At 39.6% G+C, this 14,855-nt stretch overlaps 1 protein-coding gene across 3 annotated transcripts in view; it reads left to right on the top strand.

Annotated features, from left to right (window-relative positions):
- LOC115210337 (protein argonaute-2-like) overlaps positions 1-14,855 on the top strand; it is a 91,877-nt gene that overhangs the window by 25,910 nt on the left and 51,112 nt on the right. Inside the window, exons 2-5 of one of the 3 annotated variants that reach the window (XR_004998843.1) lie at positions 7,038-7,067; positions 10,935-10,994; positions 11,040-11,099; positions 14,265-14,466. Coding sequence is in view for 1 of the 3 variants with exons in the window: in XM_029778871.2 (XP_029634731.1) it covers positions 7,038-7,067; positions 10,935-11,099; positions 14,259-14,466 (403 nt within the window). In the remaining 2 variants the exon portion in view is untranslated. Of the gene's footprint in view, positions 1-7,037; positions 7,068-10,934; positions 11,100-14,258; positions 14,467-14,855 lie in introns of all 3 variants that reach the window. The other 2 variants (XR_004998842.1, XM_029778871.2) reach the window with 2 other exon arrangements.

Here is a 14,855-nt window from a genome sequence, read left to right as displayed (position 1 = left end):
ACACACATATATATATACACACACACATATATATATACACACACACACACACACACACACACATATATATATATACACACACACACACACATATATATATAGGCTGTAATGGATATATATAATACTGTACATTTTGATTAATTAATTAATATATACATATATAAACTATAGGCTTTCAATTTGCTCCACCAAATCCATTCACAAGGCTTTGGTTGACTCAGCATTGTGAAAGACCTTTGTCCAAGGTACCATGCAGTAGGACTGAACTGGGAACCATGTGGTTAAGAAGTGTCTTTCTCACCACACATGCATGCCTGTGCCTATAGTTACACTCTATATAGTGAGGATAAATGGATTAGATATATACACATATTGACCTGGTAGTTGATTATAATTTGCAAAATATATTTTCTCATCAATAAAAACTTTTAAAAAGAACCTGTTTTATACTCAGCTGTTACCGCTTTCATTATCTACCTATTAGTTTCTCCCTTGACAGTATGAGTGTACAGAAGTGTGTGTGTTGATGTATCTGTACCTATTTAGTTATAGCAAAATGTTTTTAGAGCATGAGAGAGACCTCTATCCTTATTTATCACAGGTGTTTGGCACCAAAATAACACTGTCAAATGAATTTAGTGATAAAGGATTTGTAGAACATAAGGGAAAATAGGTTTGGTCCTGAGACCCCAAGTTGTCTCCAGTTTATCTAGATTACACCTCCAAAGAGTTTTTAAGGTACACATGATTTGGTTTCATGTTTGGAAAAATATTTCAAGTAAAATTTAATAACATATGATCAGTAAAAAAACCCCAAAAAACCCCTGAAAATAATAAGTAGAATCTTTTATAGTTGACACGCGTTATCTGTAGTATTGTGGGAGGGGGCACAATTCCCCTACCTTCTGGGTTCTCTTACAGTGTTGATCCTTTCCAGCTGGGATCTATCTGCAGGAACCCTACCCACCTGACCTCTGGCCAAAACCTAACAGATTCCCTCAACTCGTGTTGCCATACATGTCCATCCTGTACGACAGCCCCAAAGTGAAAGAGGTCCTTGCTGGTCATGCTTCCACTCACATTACCTTCCTCACTCCTCTTCCAGCAAGGCCCCTCAGCTATTTGCAAGACATCACTGACCACCCTATACTTCCAGCCCATTTCAGCCCCACAAGGCCCCTCAGCTATTTGCAAGACATCACTGACCACCCTACACTTCCAGCCCATTTCAGCCCCACAATATCACAGTTTAATTTGTGACGAATGCAACACACTTGATTGTACCATGTTATTCTGGACCAGTGATGAATGAATCTGTGATAAACAAGGATAGATGTTTTTAATTCAACTCGTTACTGGATTCTTCATTAATGTCATACATGTAGAGACAGTTGACTTTTTGCATGAATTGAATTGAGAAGAATGCCGGTGGCATGTGTAAAAAGATTCGAGCGAGGCCATTGCTAGTACTGCCTGACTGGCCCTGTGCCGGTGGCATGTAAAAAGCACCCACTACACTCTCAGAGTGGTTGGCATTAGTAAGGGCATCAAGCTGTAGAAACTCTGCCAGATCAAGATTGGAGTCTTGTGTGGCTGTCTGGTTCACCAGCCCTCGGTCAAAATCGTCCAACCCATGCTAGCATGGAAAGCGGACGTTAAACGATGATGATGTTTGCAATTTGGTACCCTTTATTAGCATCTGTGCCAAACTTGATAGAAAATAATTCCTTACAGTTTCCCATCGCATCTCTCAATTGATCCAATAAGATTTATTAATAGAACACAAAACATGATATGTAAACAAATATGTTTATTTTTGAAGTGCTGAAATGTATTGTAGCAAGTAGAAAGATATATTTTTTTCAATGCATAAGTACTGATAGGAGATCATATATATATAGGATATATTAAAGAGCACCATCCGAGTGTGATCGTTGCCAGAGCGGCATATGGCCTCCGTACCGGTGGTACATAAAAGACACCATTCGAGCGTGATCGTTACCAGCATCACCTTACTGGAATCTGTGCTGGTGGTTGTGTAAAAGATTCGAGCGAGGTCATTGCCAGTACCACCTGACTGGACCTCATACCGGTGGCACATAAAAGCACCCACTACACTCTCGGAGTGGTTGGCGTTAGGAAGGGCATCCAGCTGTAGAAACTCAGCCAGATCAGATTGGAGTCTGGTTCGCCAGCCCTCAGTCAATCGTCCAACCTATGCTAGCATGGAAAGCAGACGTTAAATGATGATAATGATGGGTTGAGAGTTGAATGATATACATAATTTTATGGACGTTGTGCATACTGCATACCTGTCTGTACCATGTTTTTGTCACAATAAAGACTCTGTAACGAAACAATTGTAGCAATACAAAACAACCCATTCGTCTGTTTTATTACATAAAATCGTCTTGTACTGTACTTCCGCAGCATATTGATGACACTACCACAAAAGCCTTCCTGAATTAGGGCAAGTTCTCTAGCTGCTTTGCCACTCTTGTCCAACCAGCTCATGGTATTGTCCATCCATTTAAAGCGGTGAGCTGGCAGAAATGTTAGCATGCCGGGCGAAATGCCGAGCGGTATTTTGTCTGCCGCTACGTTCTGAGTTGAAATTCCGCCGAGGTCAACTTTGCCTTTCATCCTTTCGGGGTCGATTAAATAGGTACCAGTTGCGCACTGGGGTTGATATGATCGACTTAATCCGTTTGTCTGTCCTTGTTTGTCCTCTCTGTGTTTGGCCTCTTGTGGGTAGTAAAGAAATAGGTATTGTCCTTCCATTATATTCATTGCCTGCTTTTTGATCTATTACACCCTACTCTTCCTTCCATGATAATGTTTTCCAGACCCCTGCTTTTTTGAATTAGGCCAAAATAGATGAGCCTTTTTTGTTTTTCACATATGTAATGAGCAATGAGCATTCCTAGTTTCTGACTGCATAATAATACATCCTCAGTGGCCTTAGACATGGTTTCTGTCTACTAAATTTATTTACCAGGCATTGGTTGGCCCTGTGCTAAAAAAAAAAAAATACTTGCCCAAAGAGCTACACAGTAGGATTGAACTGAGAACCCACTTGGCTGCAGAATGAGCTTCTTAACCACATGACTATATCTGGTTATGCTTAAAGTTTATGATAATGGAAAGGTTGTTTTATTTTGTCTTTAAGCTTAGCAATTTCAGCAATGGAAAAAATCTAAACTATATTTGTTTTATTCACTGGATTGAGAGAAAAGGAAGCTAAAAAGAATAAGGATTAGTAAATGGTTTGTTTGCTAATGAAGTAATGGGAATGAAAGAGACTGGTTTTTAGTGAATATTTCTGGATTATATAAATAAATACATTTATTGTTTGTTAAAAAATGATGGTAGAACAGAAATGAACTGTATTTACAGAATGGATATTTGGGACTGGATATATTTTTGTAGTGTACCAAGAATGAAGGAAAAGTAGGCCATGCAAATAGAATAGACTTCAGGGTCTGAGATTAAATGGAAATTTAGCACAAAAGATAGGAGGGGAAGAAACAAAATGGTAAAGATTGATTTACAGTGTTTCTTGAATGTTTTGGAATAAACACACAAACAAAATAAAAGTAAACACAAAAACAACAACCAAAGACTCCAGTAGTAATGAAAACTATATATTTGTATTGGTATTTTTTTGTGTAGGTTTTTGTTTTGTAAAAAATGTTTTACAGTTGTTAGCTGTTACGTCCCCGTAACTTAGCAGTTCGGCAAAAAGAGACCGACAGAATAAGAACCAGGCTTACAAAGAATAAGTCCTGGGGTTGATTTGCTTGATTAAAGGCGGTGCTCCAGCATGGCCGCAGTCAAATGACTGAAACAAGTAAAAGAGTAAACTTAGAAGCCATGAATTAAGGCGGCAAGCTGGCAGAAATCTTAGTATGTCGGGCGAAATGCTTAGTGGTATTTCATCTGTCTTTATGTTCTGAGTTCAAGTTCCACCGAGGTCGACTTTGCCTTTCATCCTTTTGGGGCCAATAAATTAAGTACCACTTGCATACTGGGGTTGATTTAATCAACTAGTCCACACCCCAAGAGTTTCAGGCCTTGTGTGTAGAAAAGAATAAAGCTTTTGAACTATCTTTTTATTCATTACTTGTTTCAGTCAATAGACTGTGGCCATGCTGGGGCATTTCCTTAAAGAATTTTAGTTGAATGAATCGGTTATTTTTTTTAAAGCTTGGTACTTATTCTATTGGTCTCTTTTGTTGAACTGCTTAGTGATGGGGATGTAAACACACCAACAAGGGTTGTCAAGTGGTGTTGAGGGACAAACACAGTCACAAATATAAATATGATGGGATTGTTTCAGTTTTATTGAGTTCAAATTCTGCCAAGGTCGACTTTGCCTTTCATCCTTTCGGGGTTGATAAATTAAGTACCAGTTACGCACTGGGGTCGATGTAATCGACTTAATCCGTTTGTCTGTCCTTGTTTGTCTTCTCTGTGTTTAGCCCCTTGTGGGCAGTAAAGAAATATATTGTGTGTGTGAATACTTGTATAATATTCAACATTCTAATTTTATCTTTTCTTCTGCCTCTTTTTTGTTTTTGTTTTGTTCTCATGTTTTTTTGTATTTCTTTTTATTTTTCAGTCTTTGTTTTTTTTTCTTTTGTATTTTATCTTTATTTTAATGTTGTACTTTTTTTTTCTTGCTTTCTTATTTTTCTTCTCTCCTTCCCATTATCTATCTGCTGATCAATGTACAACAATGCCAAAATTCCATTCCTACAGATCACATCATGTCTTTCAGTTAATTATGAATAGTATATATACACCACCAGAGAGTCTATTTTGAAAATCTGCTCATAAACATCCATTGCAGGTGGAAACCACTTTCTTCAAGAATTCTCTCTAGTTTCCTTTTATATTCTGTTTTGGAATTTGTATTGATTAGCAGTGAGGACCAATATTTGGAACTAACAAAATGTATGGATTCCATTGTAGTTTTGGAAATAAATTATTGTTGCCACTGCTGTTTGTTTGTTTGTTGAGCGAGGTGGTCTTCGTATCAGAGCTCGCAAGATCGCGCCTCAGGAGAAGTCCAAAATGCGATCCTTTGCTATTCGTAAGACCCGCAGAAGAGAAAGCAGGTTAACCCCTGACACTGAGAGCGTCGACGGATGGATGAATGCGTATCCAGGCTCAGTGGTTGCGTAGCAAGTTGGGGACAAGAAACAGGAAGAAAGAGTGAGAGAAAGTTGGGGCGAAAGAGTACAACAGGGGTCGCCACCACCCCCTGCCGGAGCCTTGTGGAGCTTTAGGTGTTTTCGCTCAATAAACACACACAACGCCCGGTCTGGGAATCGAAACCGCGATCCTCTGACCGCGAGTCTGCTGCCCTAACCACTGGGCTATTGCGCCTCCACTGCCACTGCTGTTGTTATTCCAATCAGTTCTAAAAGATTTCATCATCTTGAATATTCGCTTTTCCATACTTGCGTGGGCCAGATGGAATCTGTTGGGGGAGGTTTTCTACAGCCTGTTGTCAACCCTAGTCGAACAAATTGGCCCCAGTTCTTTTTTTTTTTGCTGGTGGCATGTAAAAGCACCCACTACCACTCTTGGAGTGGTTGGCATTAGGAAGGGCATCGAGCTGTAGAAACTCTGCCAGATCAAGATTGGAGCCTGGTGCAGCCATCTGGTTTGCCAGTCCTCGGTCAATCATCCAACCCATGCTAGCATGGAAAGTGGACGTTAAACGATGATGATGATGATGATGATACTTATTCTATCGGTCTCTTTCGTGGAAATGCTAGGTTATGAGGACATAAACACACCAACACTGGTTGGGAACATGCCTGTTGTTAACCCAGAGCTATAATTGAATACATTTGTCTAAGATGCCCCTCAGTGGGACTGAACCCAAGACTACATGATTGGGAAGCACCTCACATACAAATATAGCAGACCCCTCCGACCAAATATGCCATCTTTGGTTTAATTCAGGACTACAAAACTATGTTGGGCATTAATTCAAAACTGTTATTTCGCTCCCGGTCAGCCTTGTTTGAGCAGAACTAAGGTCGAAAGCCTTGAATCGGTGTTGTCTTTTATTCAAACTTAGTAAATATAGGCGCAGGAGTGGGTGTGTGGTAAGTAGCTTGCTTACCAACCACATGGTTCTGGGTTCAGTCCCACTGCGTGGCACCTCGGGTGAGTGTCTTCTACTATAGGCTTGGGCTGACCAAAGCCTTGTAAGTGGATTTGGTAGACAGAAACTGAAAGAAGCCCGTCGTGTATATATATATATATATATATATATATATATATACACACACATATATATATGTCTGTGTGCTTGTCTTTGCCCCCCACCCCCACAACATTGCTTGACAACCAATGCTGGTGTTTACGTCCCTGTAACTTATCGATTTGGCAAAAGAGACTGATAGAATAAGTACTAAGCTTACAAAGGATAAGTCCCGGGGTTGATTTGCTTGGCTAAAAGGTGGTGCTCCAGCATGGCTGCAGTCAAATGACTGAAACGAGTAAAAAAAAAAAATGGTTTTTAAAAATAAAGGATTTACAATATCCTGTTTCTAACTCCTACCTTTTTCCCAGCAAGGTTGTACCCCCCCCCCCCAATGAACAGACAGGTATTTCTTGGAAAACTGAAAACCAGACTACATTTCTTTGTATAAGGATGACAATTGCTTACAGGCATCCTACAGTGTTCAGACATAGATGTGTGCGTGCACGTACACACACACATACATGCAAATGTGTGCATGCACACACAAGTGCACAGATGCACATGCGTGCATGTGCACAAAGGTCTTTTGGTTTGTCTCTACCAAATCCAATCACAAGGCTTTAATTAACCCCGGGCTACACTAGTCTCTTACCTAAGGTGGGACTGAACCTTAAACTAATTGTTTGTGAAGCAAGTTTCTTAACCATACAACCTAAGCTGTTTTTTTTTCTTCTTTATTTTCCATCCTGATTTTCACCTTACATAAATGCGATGTTGGTATATTTATGCATTTTTTCTTTTTTTTTTCATTCAGGAGGGCCTGGCATGAACCCCCAAATTTCTGGTAAGTTGATGTCTATTTTAAAATAGTTTTAACCCTTTGCCTGTTCAAAGCGTTTTCATATGTTTGTTGTAAACATCCATGCTTGTACAGTTCTGTATTTAAGAGATGAGGAATTATGTACATTATTTACATTTGACAGATATTTGTCCTCATCTTGTTTGTTGTTAACACAACGTTTCGGCTGATATACCCTCCATCAGGTGTCTTTTGAACCTGGGCTCTCATTCCTAAGGTATTTGCCGAAGACATCTCATGAAGGCTGGAGGGTATATCAGCCAAAACGTGTTAACAACAAACAAGATGAGGACAAATATCCATCAAATGTAAATAATGTAAATATGTACATAATTTCTCATCTCTTAAATGTAGAACTGTTAACATAAAGGCGCATGGCTCGGTGGTTAGAGCGTTGAGCTTATGATTGTGAGGTTGTGAGTTCGATTCCTGGACCGGGTTGCGTGTTGTGTTCTTGAGCAAGACACTTTATTTCATGTTGCTCCAGTTCACTCAGCTGTAGAAATGAGTTGCGACATCACTGGTGCCAAGCTGTATCTGCCTTTCCCTTGGATAACATCGGTGGCATGGAGAGGGAAGGCTGGTATGCATGGGTGACTTCCATAAAAACCTTGCCCAGACTTGTGCCTCGGAGGGTAACTTTCTCGGTGCAATCCCATGGTCATTCATGATTGAAGGGGGTCTCCTCCTCCAGAGCTTATGGAAGTGCATGTGAGAATGGATTCTGTTGAACAAATGCGTCAAATTTTTTAAGTCGAGTTTCAGGGTAAAGGCTTACTAGCAAAGAGAGCAATACAAATATTAGTTCAGAAGTGGTGTGCTACATGGTTAGTGCACAACACCTCGAAACAGAGACACTACAGTTTGAATGCCGGAAGTTATTCAGGACTTTTGCCAAAGGATTACTCAAAGTCTAAAGAAGCCGACACTTAAATTGGTGCTGCAGTCTCACATAAGCAGGAGGTCAAGCCAACAAGTGTTAAAATGTCTAAAGTTGAAGCCATATTATTTCACATGTGTATAACAATTAAAAGTGGATGACAAGAGCAAGTGAGTAAATTACTACATATGGCCTCTGAATAACCGCTATAAGCAGTCGAAATAACATAGTGATACTTGAAAACAAAGTACTTTGGGTACTTTGCTGTGTGTGTAAGAGAGATGGAAGGAATACTATTTACTACATAGAGAAAGACTGGCACAGCTGAGGGAATAATGTACCCACTGGACATTAACGTCTAGTGATTGTTTTTTTTTTTTTTTTAGTGCTTCAACTAGGGAGACAGTTTACAGCAGTCGCTTTGTGGACTGCAGCTAATATGGCAAACTATTTATGTGCCATGTGGAGGCACATGGCCTAGTGGTTAGAGCAGTGGACTCGCAATCGAAGGATCATGGGTTTGAATCTCAGACTGGGTGATGTGTGTGTTTATGAGCGAAAACGCCTAAGCTCCACACACCACTGGCAGGAGGTAATGGCGAATTTCTGACTCTTTTGCCACAACTTTCTCTCACTCTTTCCTCCTGCGACGACCGGCATCCTGTCCAGGTGGGAACATATACACCAATGAAACCGGGAAACCGGCCCCTATGAGCCAGGCATGGCTTGAGAAGGAACAAACAACAACAAACATTGATGTTTCATTAGTCGAATTCAAATTTTGCTAATCCTTTACCTTTCATCATTCTTAAAAGTAAAAAAAAAAAAAAAAAAGGGTATCAATCTGGGTGATGGATTAGCAGACCTGAAACAATGTCACATTCGATACCTAGTGGCAGAAACGTTAGCACACCGGGTGAAATGCATAGCTGTATTTCGTCTGCCGCTATGTTCTGAGTTCAAATTCTGCCGAGGTCGACTTAGCCTCTCATCCTTTCGGGGTCGATAAATTAAGTACCAGTTACGCACTGGGGTCGATGTAATTGACTTAATCAGTTTGTCTGTCCTTGTTTGTTCCCGCTGTGTTTAGCCCCTTGTGGGTAGTAAAGAAATAGGTATTTGTGCTGGTTCTTTACTTTCTGAGTTAAAATCCCACCATAGTTGTCAGGTCATTTATGAGGCACTCTTGTGAGTGCTACTGATAACATGGAATCCATTACAACCTGTTGCATGCTTGGGTCATTGGCAACTAAACCAGTGCCCTGACTAGCCTTCCCTGGTGAGGTGGGTTGCTAGAAATCCAGCTAAACTGAAAGCAAGACCTATCAAATGAATCTAGTGTAGGTTCAATGACCATCTGGTAATAGCACGGGCCCTTGGAAATTCTAGGTCAGTGGCTATCATGTTGGAAGACCACTGGCAGTGAGGCTCCCCTTATCTTTTGTTAAAACATGTCTCTAGAACCAGTTTGAAGCCCAGGCTGTGTCTGTTCTGATTATTGGTAGTGATTTGGTCAGTGTATCCTCTATGACAGTCGATGGCAAGATGAGCTGCAATGAATTTCACCATCTTAGTGTATGCATGTGACCGGGGACCACATGTGAAGAATTCCTACTGAAACTTCAAACATGAGCTCAACAGCAATTGATTTAGATGTGGCCAGCATTTGTGAGGGACATGGTGAACTAGTTGGTCGGAGCTGGCTCAACCCATTAATTAGTGTTCCTTGGTTGTCACTCAATTCAATGACACTTGCTCTCTTGAGATATTGGCTATTGCCGTGCCATGTCTTTTATCTAATTCAACAAGGCTATTTTGAATTGTTGTTTAAAAGTCTTGTAGCTTAGGTTTATTATAACTTGCTACACGGGTGACAGAAAATTGATGTAAAATGGTACAGTTTGAAATAACACCTTCATAATCTTCTGTTTTGTGATCTTTATATTTTATATCTTTCGTTGTGAGGAGATACGGGGTCTGCTAGGACTTGGGGCTATATACACAGTCACAGCAATTTGTTTTGTCTAGGAATTTACACTTGGTGATATCAAGGGTTAAAATTCATTTTCCATTTCAAACACTTAACCATTGAACAAATTCAGGAAGAGGAATTTGATCTTTTGTTTGAATAATAATGATAATTATAATAATAATAATAGTAATAATAAGAGAGTATTGTAGTTCGCTTGAAGCATTGTGTATTGTTTGTAAAGAATAAAAAGTTTCGAATGGTACAACAATGCACTATAATACAGACAATGGACTATATACCTATTGTAATTTAGTCATCCATACTCTTTTACTTGTTTCAGTCATTTAACTGCGGCCATGCTGGAGCACCGCCTTTAGTCAAGCAAATCGACCCCAGGCTTATTCTTTGTAAGCCTAGTATTTATTCTATCGGTCTCTTTTGCCAAACCGCTAAGTTATGGGGACGTAAACACACCAGCATCGGTTGTCAAGCGATGTTGGGGGAACAAACACACACATATAGTTTCCGTTTACCAAATCCACTCACAAGGCTTTGATCGGCTCTAGGCTATAGTAGAAGACACTTGCCCAAGGTGCCACGCAGTGGGACTGAATCCGGAACTATGTGGTTGATAAGCAAGCTACTTACCATACAGCCTCTCCTGCGCCTAGTCTGATAATATTTTAGAATAAAATTTCTTCTTCAGATATTCTTAGACAGTCGCTGCTATGATCGGTTTTCCAACGGCTTTTTTTTTTTCGGAAGCCTCTCAGCAGTAGTCTTACTAAGCTTCTCCTGGAATTCCTCATGAGAAGTGCTTAAGGTTGGCCATGTCTTAATCTCATGTGTGCTGGTGCATCCGTAGCTCTGCTTCTAAGTTATGTATTATATGTGAGCCCATTGTTTGTCTTACAGTGCATTGTTGTACCATTCAAAACTTTTTATTAATAGTAATGATAATAATAATATTAATAATAAATTTTTCCTCTCTTTTTTTCAGGTGGGCTACAGCCAGGCGGAATGCCCCCAAGTGGGATTCCACCTGGCGGACTGCCTCCAGGTGGACTGCCTCCAGGTGGATTGCCTCCAGGTGGAATGCCTCCAGGTGGACTTCCACCTGGTGGACTACCACAAGGCGGGCCGCCACCTGGCGGACTTTCCTCAGGTATGACCTTTTTAACATTCTTCCACCAAGTGACCCTCCTAAAAGTAAACCGATTCATCCAGGTTATTCCTGTTTCAAGAGACCCCTATATTATTCAGTCCCTGTCTTTTCTAGCTTTTCTCTGTCAAATATTTATCTACTAGTATCAAAACAGCTCGTTAACATTTGCTTCATCCAGTGATTCATATCTGAATCAATGAATATTCACATCGCTGAGGTTGACTTTGCCTTTCATCCTTTCGAGTTGCATACTGGGGTCGATCTAATCGACTGGGCCTCCTCCCCCAAAATTCCAGGCCTTGTGCCTAGAGTAGAAAAAACAGTTAAGAAAATAGAGAGATAATTAATAAATAATAATTTATTAAAATGTGTCAATTTTTTAATTAGTAAATAATAATTTATTAATCATCTCTCTATTTTCTTATCTTATTGTAATAAATAAATATATATAAACCATGGTTTATATAGTTACTTTGCAGTTGAGTATTAACTGTAATGTTCAACATTCTTTGTATTGGTAACTAACCAGTACTTTCATAGGATTTTGCTATCCCTTAATAAGGTTTGTAACCTTTATTTGGACTATATATATATATATATATATATATATATATATAGTGAAGGCGCATGGCTCAGTGGTTAGAACGTTGAGCTTACGATCGTGAGTGAGGTTGTGAGCTCGAATCCTGGACCGGGCTGCGTGTTGTGTTCTTGAGCAAGACACTTTATTTCATGTTGCTCCTGTTCACTCAACTGTAGAAATGAGTTGCGACATCACAGGTGCCAAGCTGTATCGGCCGTTGCCTTTCCCTTGGATAACACTGGTGGCGTAGAGAGGGGAGGCCGGTATGCATGGGCAACTGCTGGTCTTCCATAAAACAACCTTGCTCGGAATTGTACCTGGGAGGGTAACTTTCTAGGTGCAATCTCATGGTCTGTGTCATGTATATATATATATATATATATATATATATATATATACTAGTGTACAGAATAATAATAATATTACTAGTGTAATAATAATACTAGTGTACAGAATAATAATAATATTAGCCAAAAGAAATGAAGTAATCGTTCTTTAGTTTATTTAATATATAAATATAGAAAGTCTTCAAATTTTCTAAGGGAATGAAATAAAATATAGTATTTTGTAAAGAATAAAAAGTTTGGAATGGTACAACAATGCACTATAATACAAACAATGGGATATATACCTGTTGTAATTTAACCACCCATAGTCTGATATGATATTTCAGAATAAAATTCCTTCTTCAGATATTCTTAGATGGAGTTGCTGCTATAATCGGATTTCTAATGGCTTTTCTTTTTATTAATTCCATTTCCTTAGAAAATTTGAAGACTTTCTGCTTCATTTATTTCCTTTGTCAAATGCATATTGGTAAGGAAAACTGATTTTAATGAACAAATTGAATGTGTGAAGGAAACAGAATCAGGTACAGGTTATTCATGCTTTGAGAGTGATGTCATGACAACAGATAGTTAGATCTGGATATATGGTGTCCTGTTAAGATAGCATCATCATCATCATCATCGTTTAACATCTGCTTTCCATGCTAGCATGGTTTGGACGATTTTGACTGGGGGCTGGTGAACCAGATGGCCTGTACCAGGTTCCAATCCTGATCTGGCAGAGTTTCTACAGCTTGATGCCTTTCCTAACGCCAACCACTCTGAGAGTGTAGTGGGTGCTTTTTACGTGCCACCGGCATGGGGGCCAGTCAGGCGGTACTGGCAATGACCTCACTCAAATCTTTTTACGCATACCACCGGCACAGGTGCCAGTAAGGCGACATTGGTAGCGATCATGGAAGCCAGTTGGCTGCTCTAGCAACGATCACACTCGGATGGTGCTCTTGGTACCCTACTAGCACGGACACAAGTGCCAGTAAGGTGACGCTGGTAATGATCACACTTGAATGGTGTCTTTTATGTGCCACAATTAAATATTTAATTGATGATTGAATTGCTTATGTTTGATCCACTGCAGGACGGAAGCGTCGGCATGTTCTCTCCACCAGCCACAGTTGGATGTGGAAGCAGTTAATTTAAGTTTGTGATCATACTGGTTTGGTCAGCCTTCTCTGCTACAATGGCTTAAGACATGGCTTGGCAGAGAGGTGCAGTTTTTGCACTCTTACCGTAGAGTACTTGAGTCTATGTTTAGCCCCCTGTGGGCGATAAAGAAATAAATCACATCAAGCCCAGTGCACAACTGATACTTATTTTATCAACCCTGGAAGTTGAAATTTAAACTCAGAACATAACGATGAACAAAATACTACTAAGCATTTCCTGTGACATGCTAACAGTTGTCAGCTCGCTGCCTTATTGATGATTATTAACTAATTATTTTGCTCTCTAGTTTGTAAACTGCAAAATTACATATCTAGTCGTATATTTCATGCAATGTTTGAGAATTATGTAATATGACATTTTTCTTTTATCAAAAATTGCCAAGAAGGCTGAGGGTGTCTTGGCATCACTCACCAAGTCCTTTGTGAGCCGCTTTCCGGCTATCTATCTGCGGATTTATATAGCTATGGTACAACCTCACCTGGAATTTGCATCACCGGTCTGGAACCCCTATCTTGCCCAGGATATTAATCGTCTGGAAGCCGTTCAGCGACGTGCAACCAAGAGAATACCCTCCATCAGGCATTTGCCATATTCTGAATGCCTTACTTCCCTGGGCATGGACACATTGAAACTCTGACGTGTGGCAGACACCCATAAAATTATTAACCATCTTACAAACAATAACTCTGAGCACCTTTTCAAACTCCACCTGTCTAACACCTGTGGACATGTTTACAAAGTCAGAAAACAGCACAGCTCCCATGACTTTTGGAAACATTTTTTCACACTAAGAGTTGCTGAAGCATGGAACAGACTGCCGGCATCAGTTGTTAGTTGTCGGAGCACTGCATCCTTCAAAACTTCCATGCTTCCTGAGATTCACCAACACTACACCTGATTTTTCTCCCCTCCATACACACGCAAGCATGTATCTGACTCATTGTTCTCTTTCCAGACATTACTGCATATGCTTTATACGCACTTTTGACAAGTTGTGGTGCACCTGAGCATTGTATACAATAATTTCATTATTATATTATAAAATTTCTGTTTTGGTTTCAGTCCCAGCATTACAACCTGCACAGAGTAGTATCGTTGATGTTCCAACAACGCTTCCAGATTTTGTCTCGCCATCACGGCCTAATGTCGGCCAGCTTGGCAGACCGATCCAGTTACGAGCAAACTTCTTCAAGATTTCATTTCCTAAATACAACATTCACCATTATGAGGTGAGCATATCACCAGACAAATGTCCACGCCGGGTAAACAGGTAAATAACCATTGCTATATTCCCTTCACTAAATAAAAAGTAAAAATTGCTGAAACTGGTTTTATCATCATCATCATCATTGTTTAACCCTTTTGTTACTGTATTTATTTTGAGATGCTCTGTGTTTCTTTCAATTACTTTCAATATAACAAAGAATTTAACCAGTGTTAGGAACATAAATTGTGATTAAGTTTGGTGGAAGATTTTAATTCAAAACTCATGAAAACAAGACATTTGTACTATAGAGCCAGAGCTGGTTTTAGCCACATTGGTATCAAAAGAGTTAAGAATTGTTTCTCTATTATATATTTTAACCCTTTTCGTTACCATATTTCTGTTGAGATGCTCTGTGTTTCTTTCAATTAATTTTAAATATAACACAGAATTTA

This window comes from Octopus sinensis, linkage group LG4, assembly GCF_006345805.1.
Source record: "Octopus sinensis linkage group LG4, ASM634580v1, whole genome shotgun sequence".
Taxonomy (NCBI): domain Eukaryota; kingdom Metazoa; phylum Mollusca; class Cephalopoda; order Octopoda; family Octopodidae; genus Octopus; species Octopus sinensis.
This window is presented reverse-complemented; position numbering and strand designations above follow the sequence as displayed.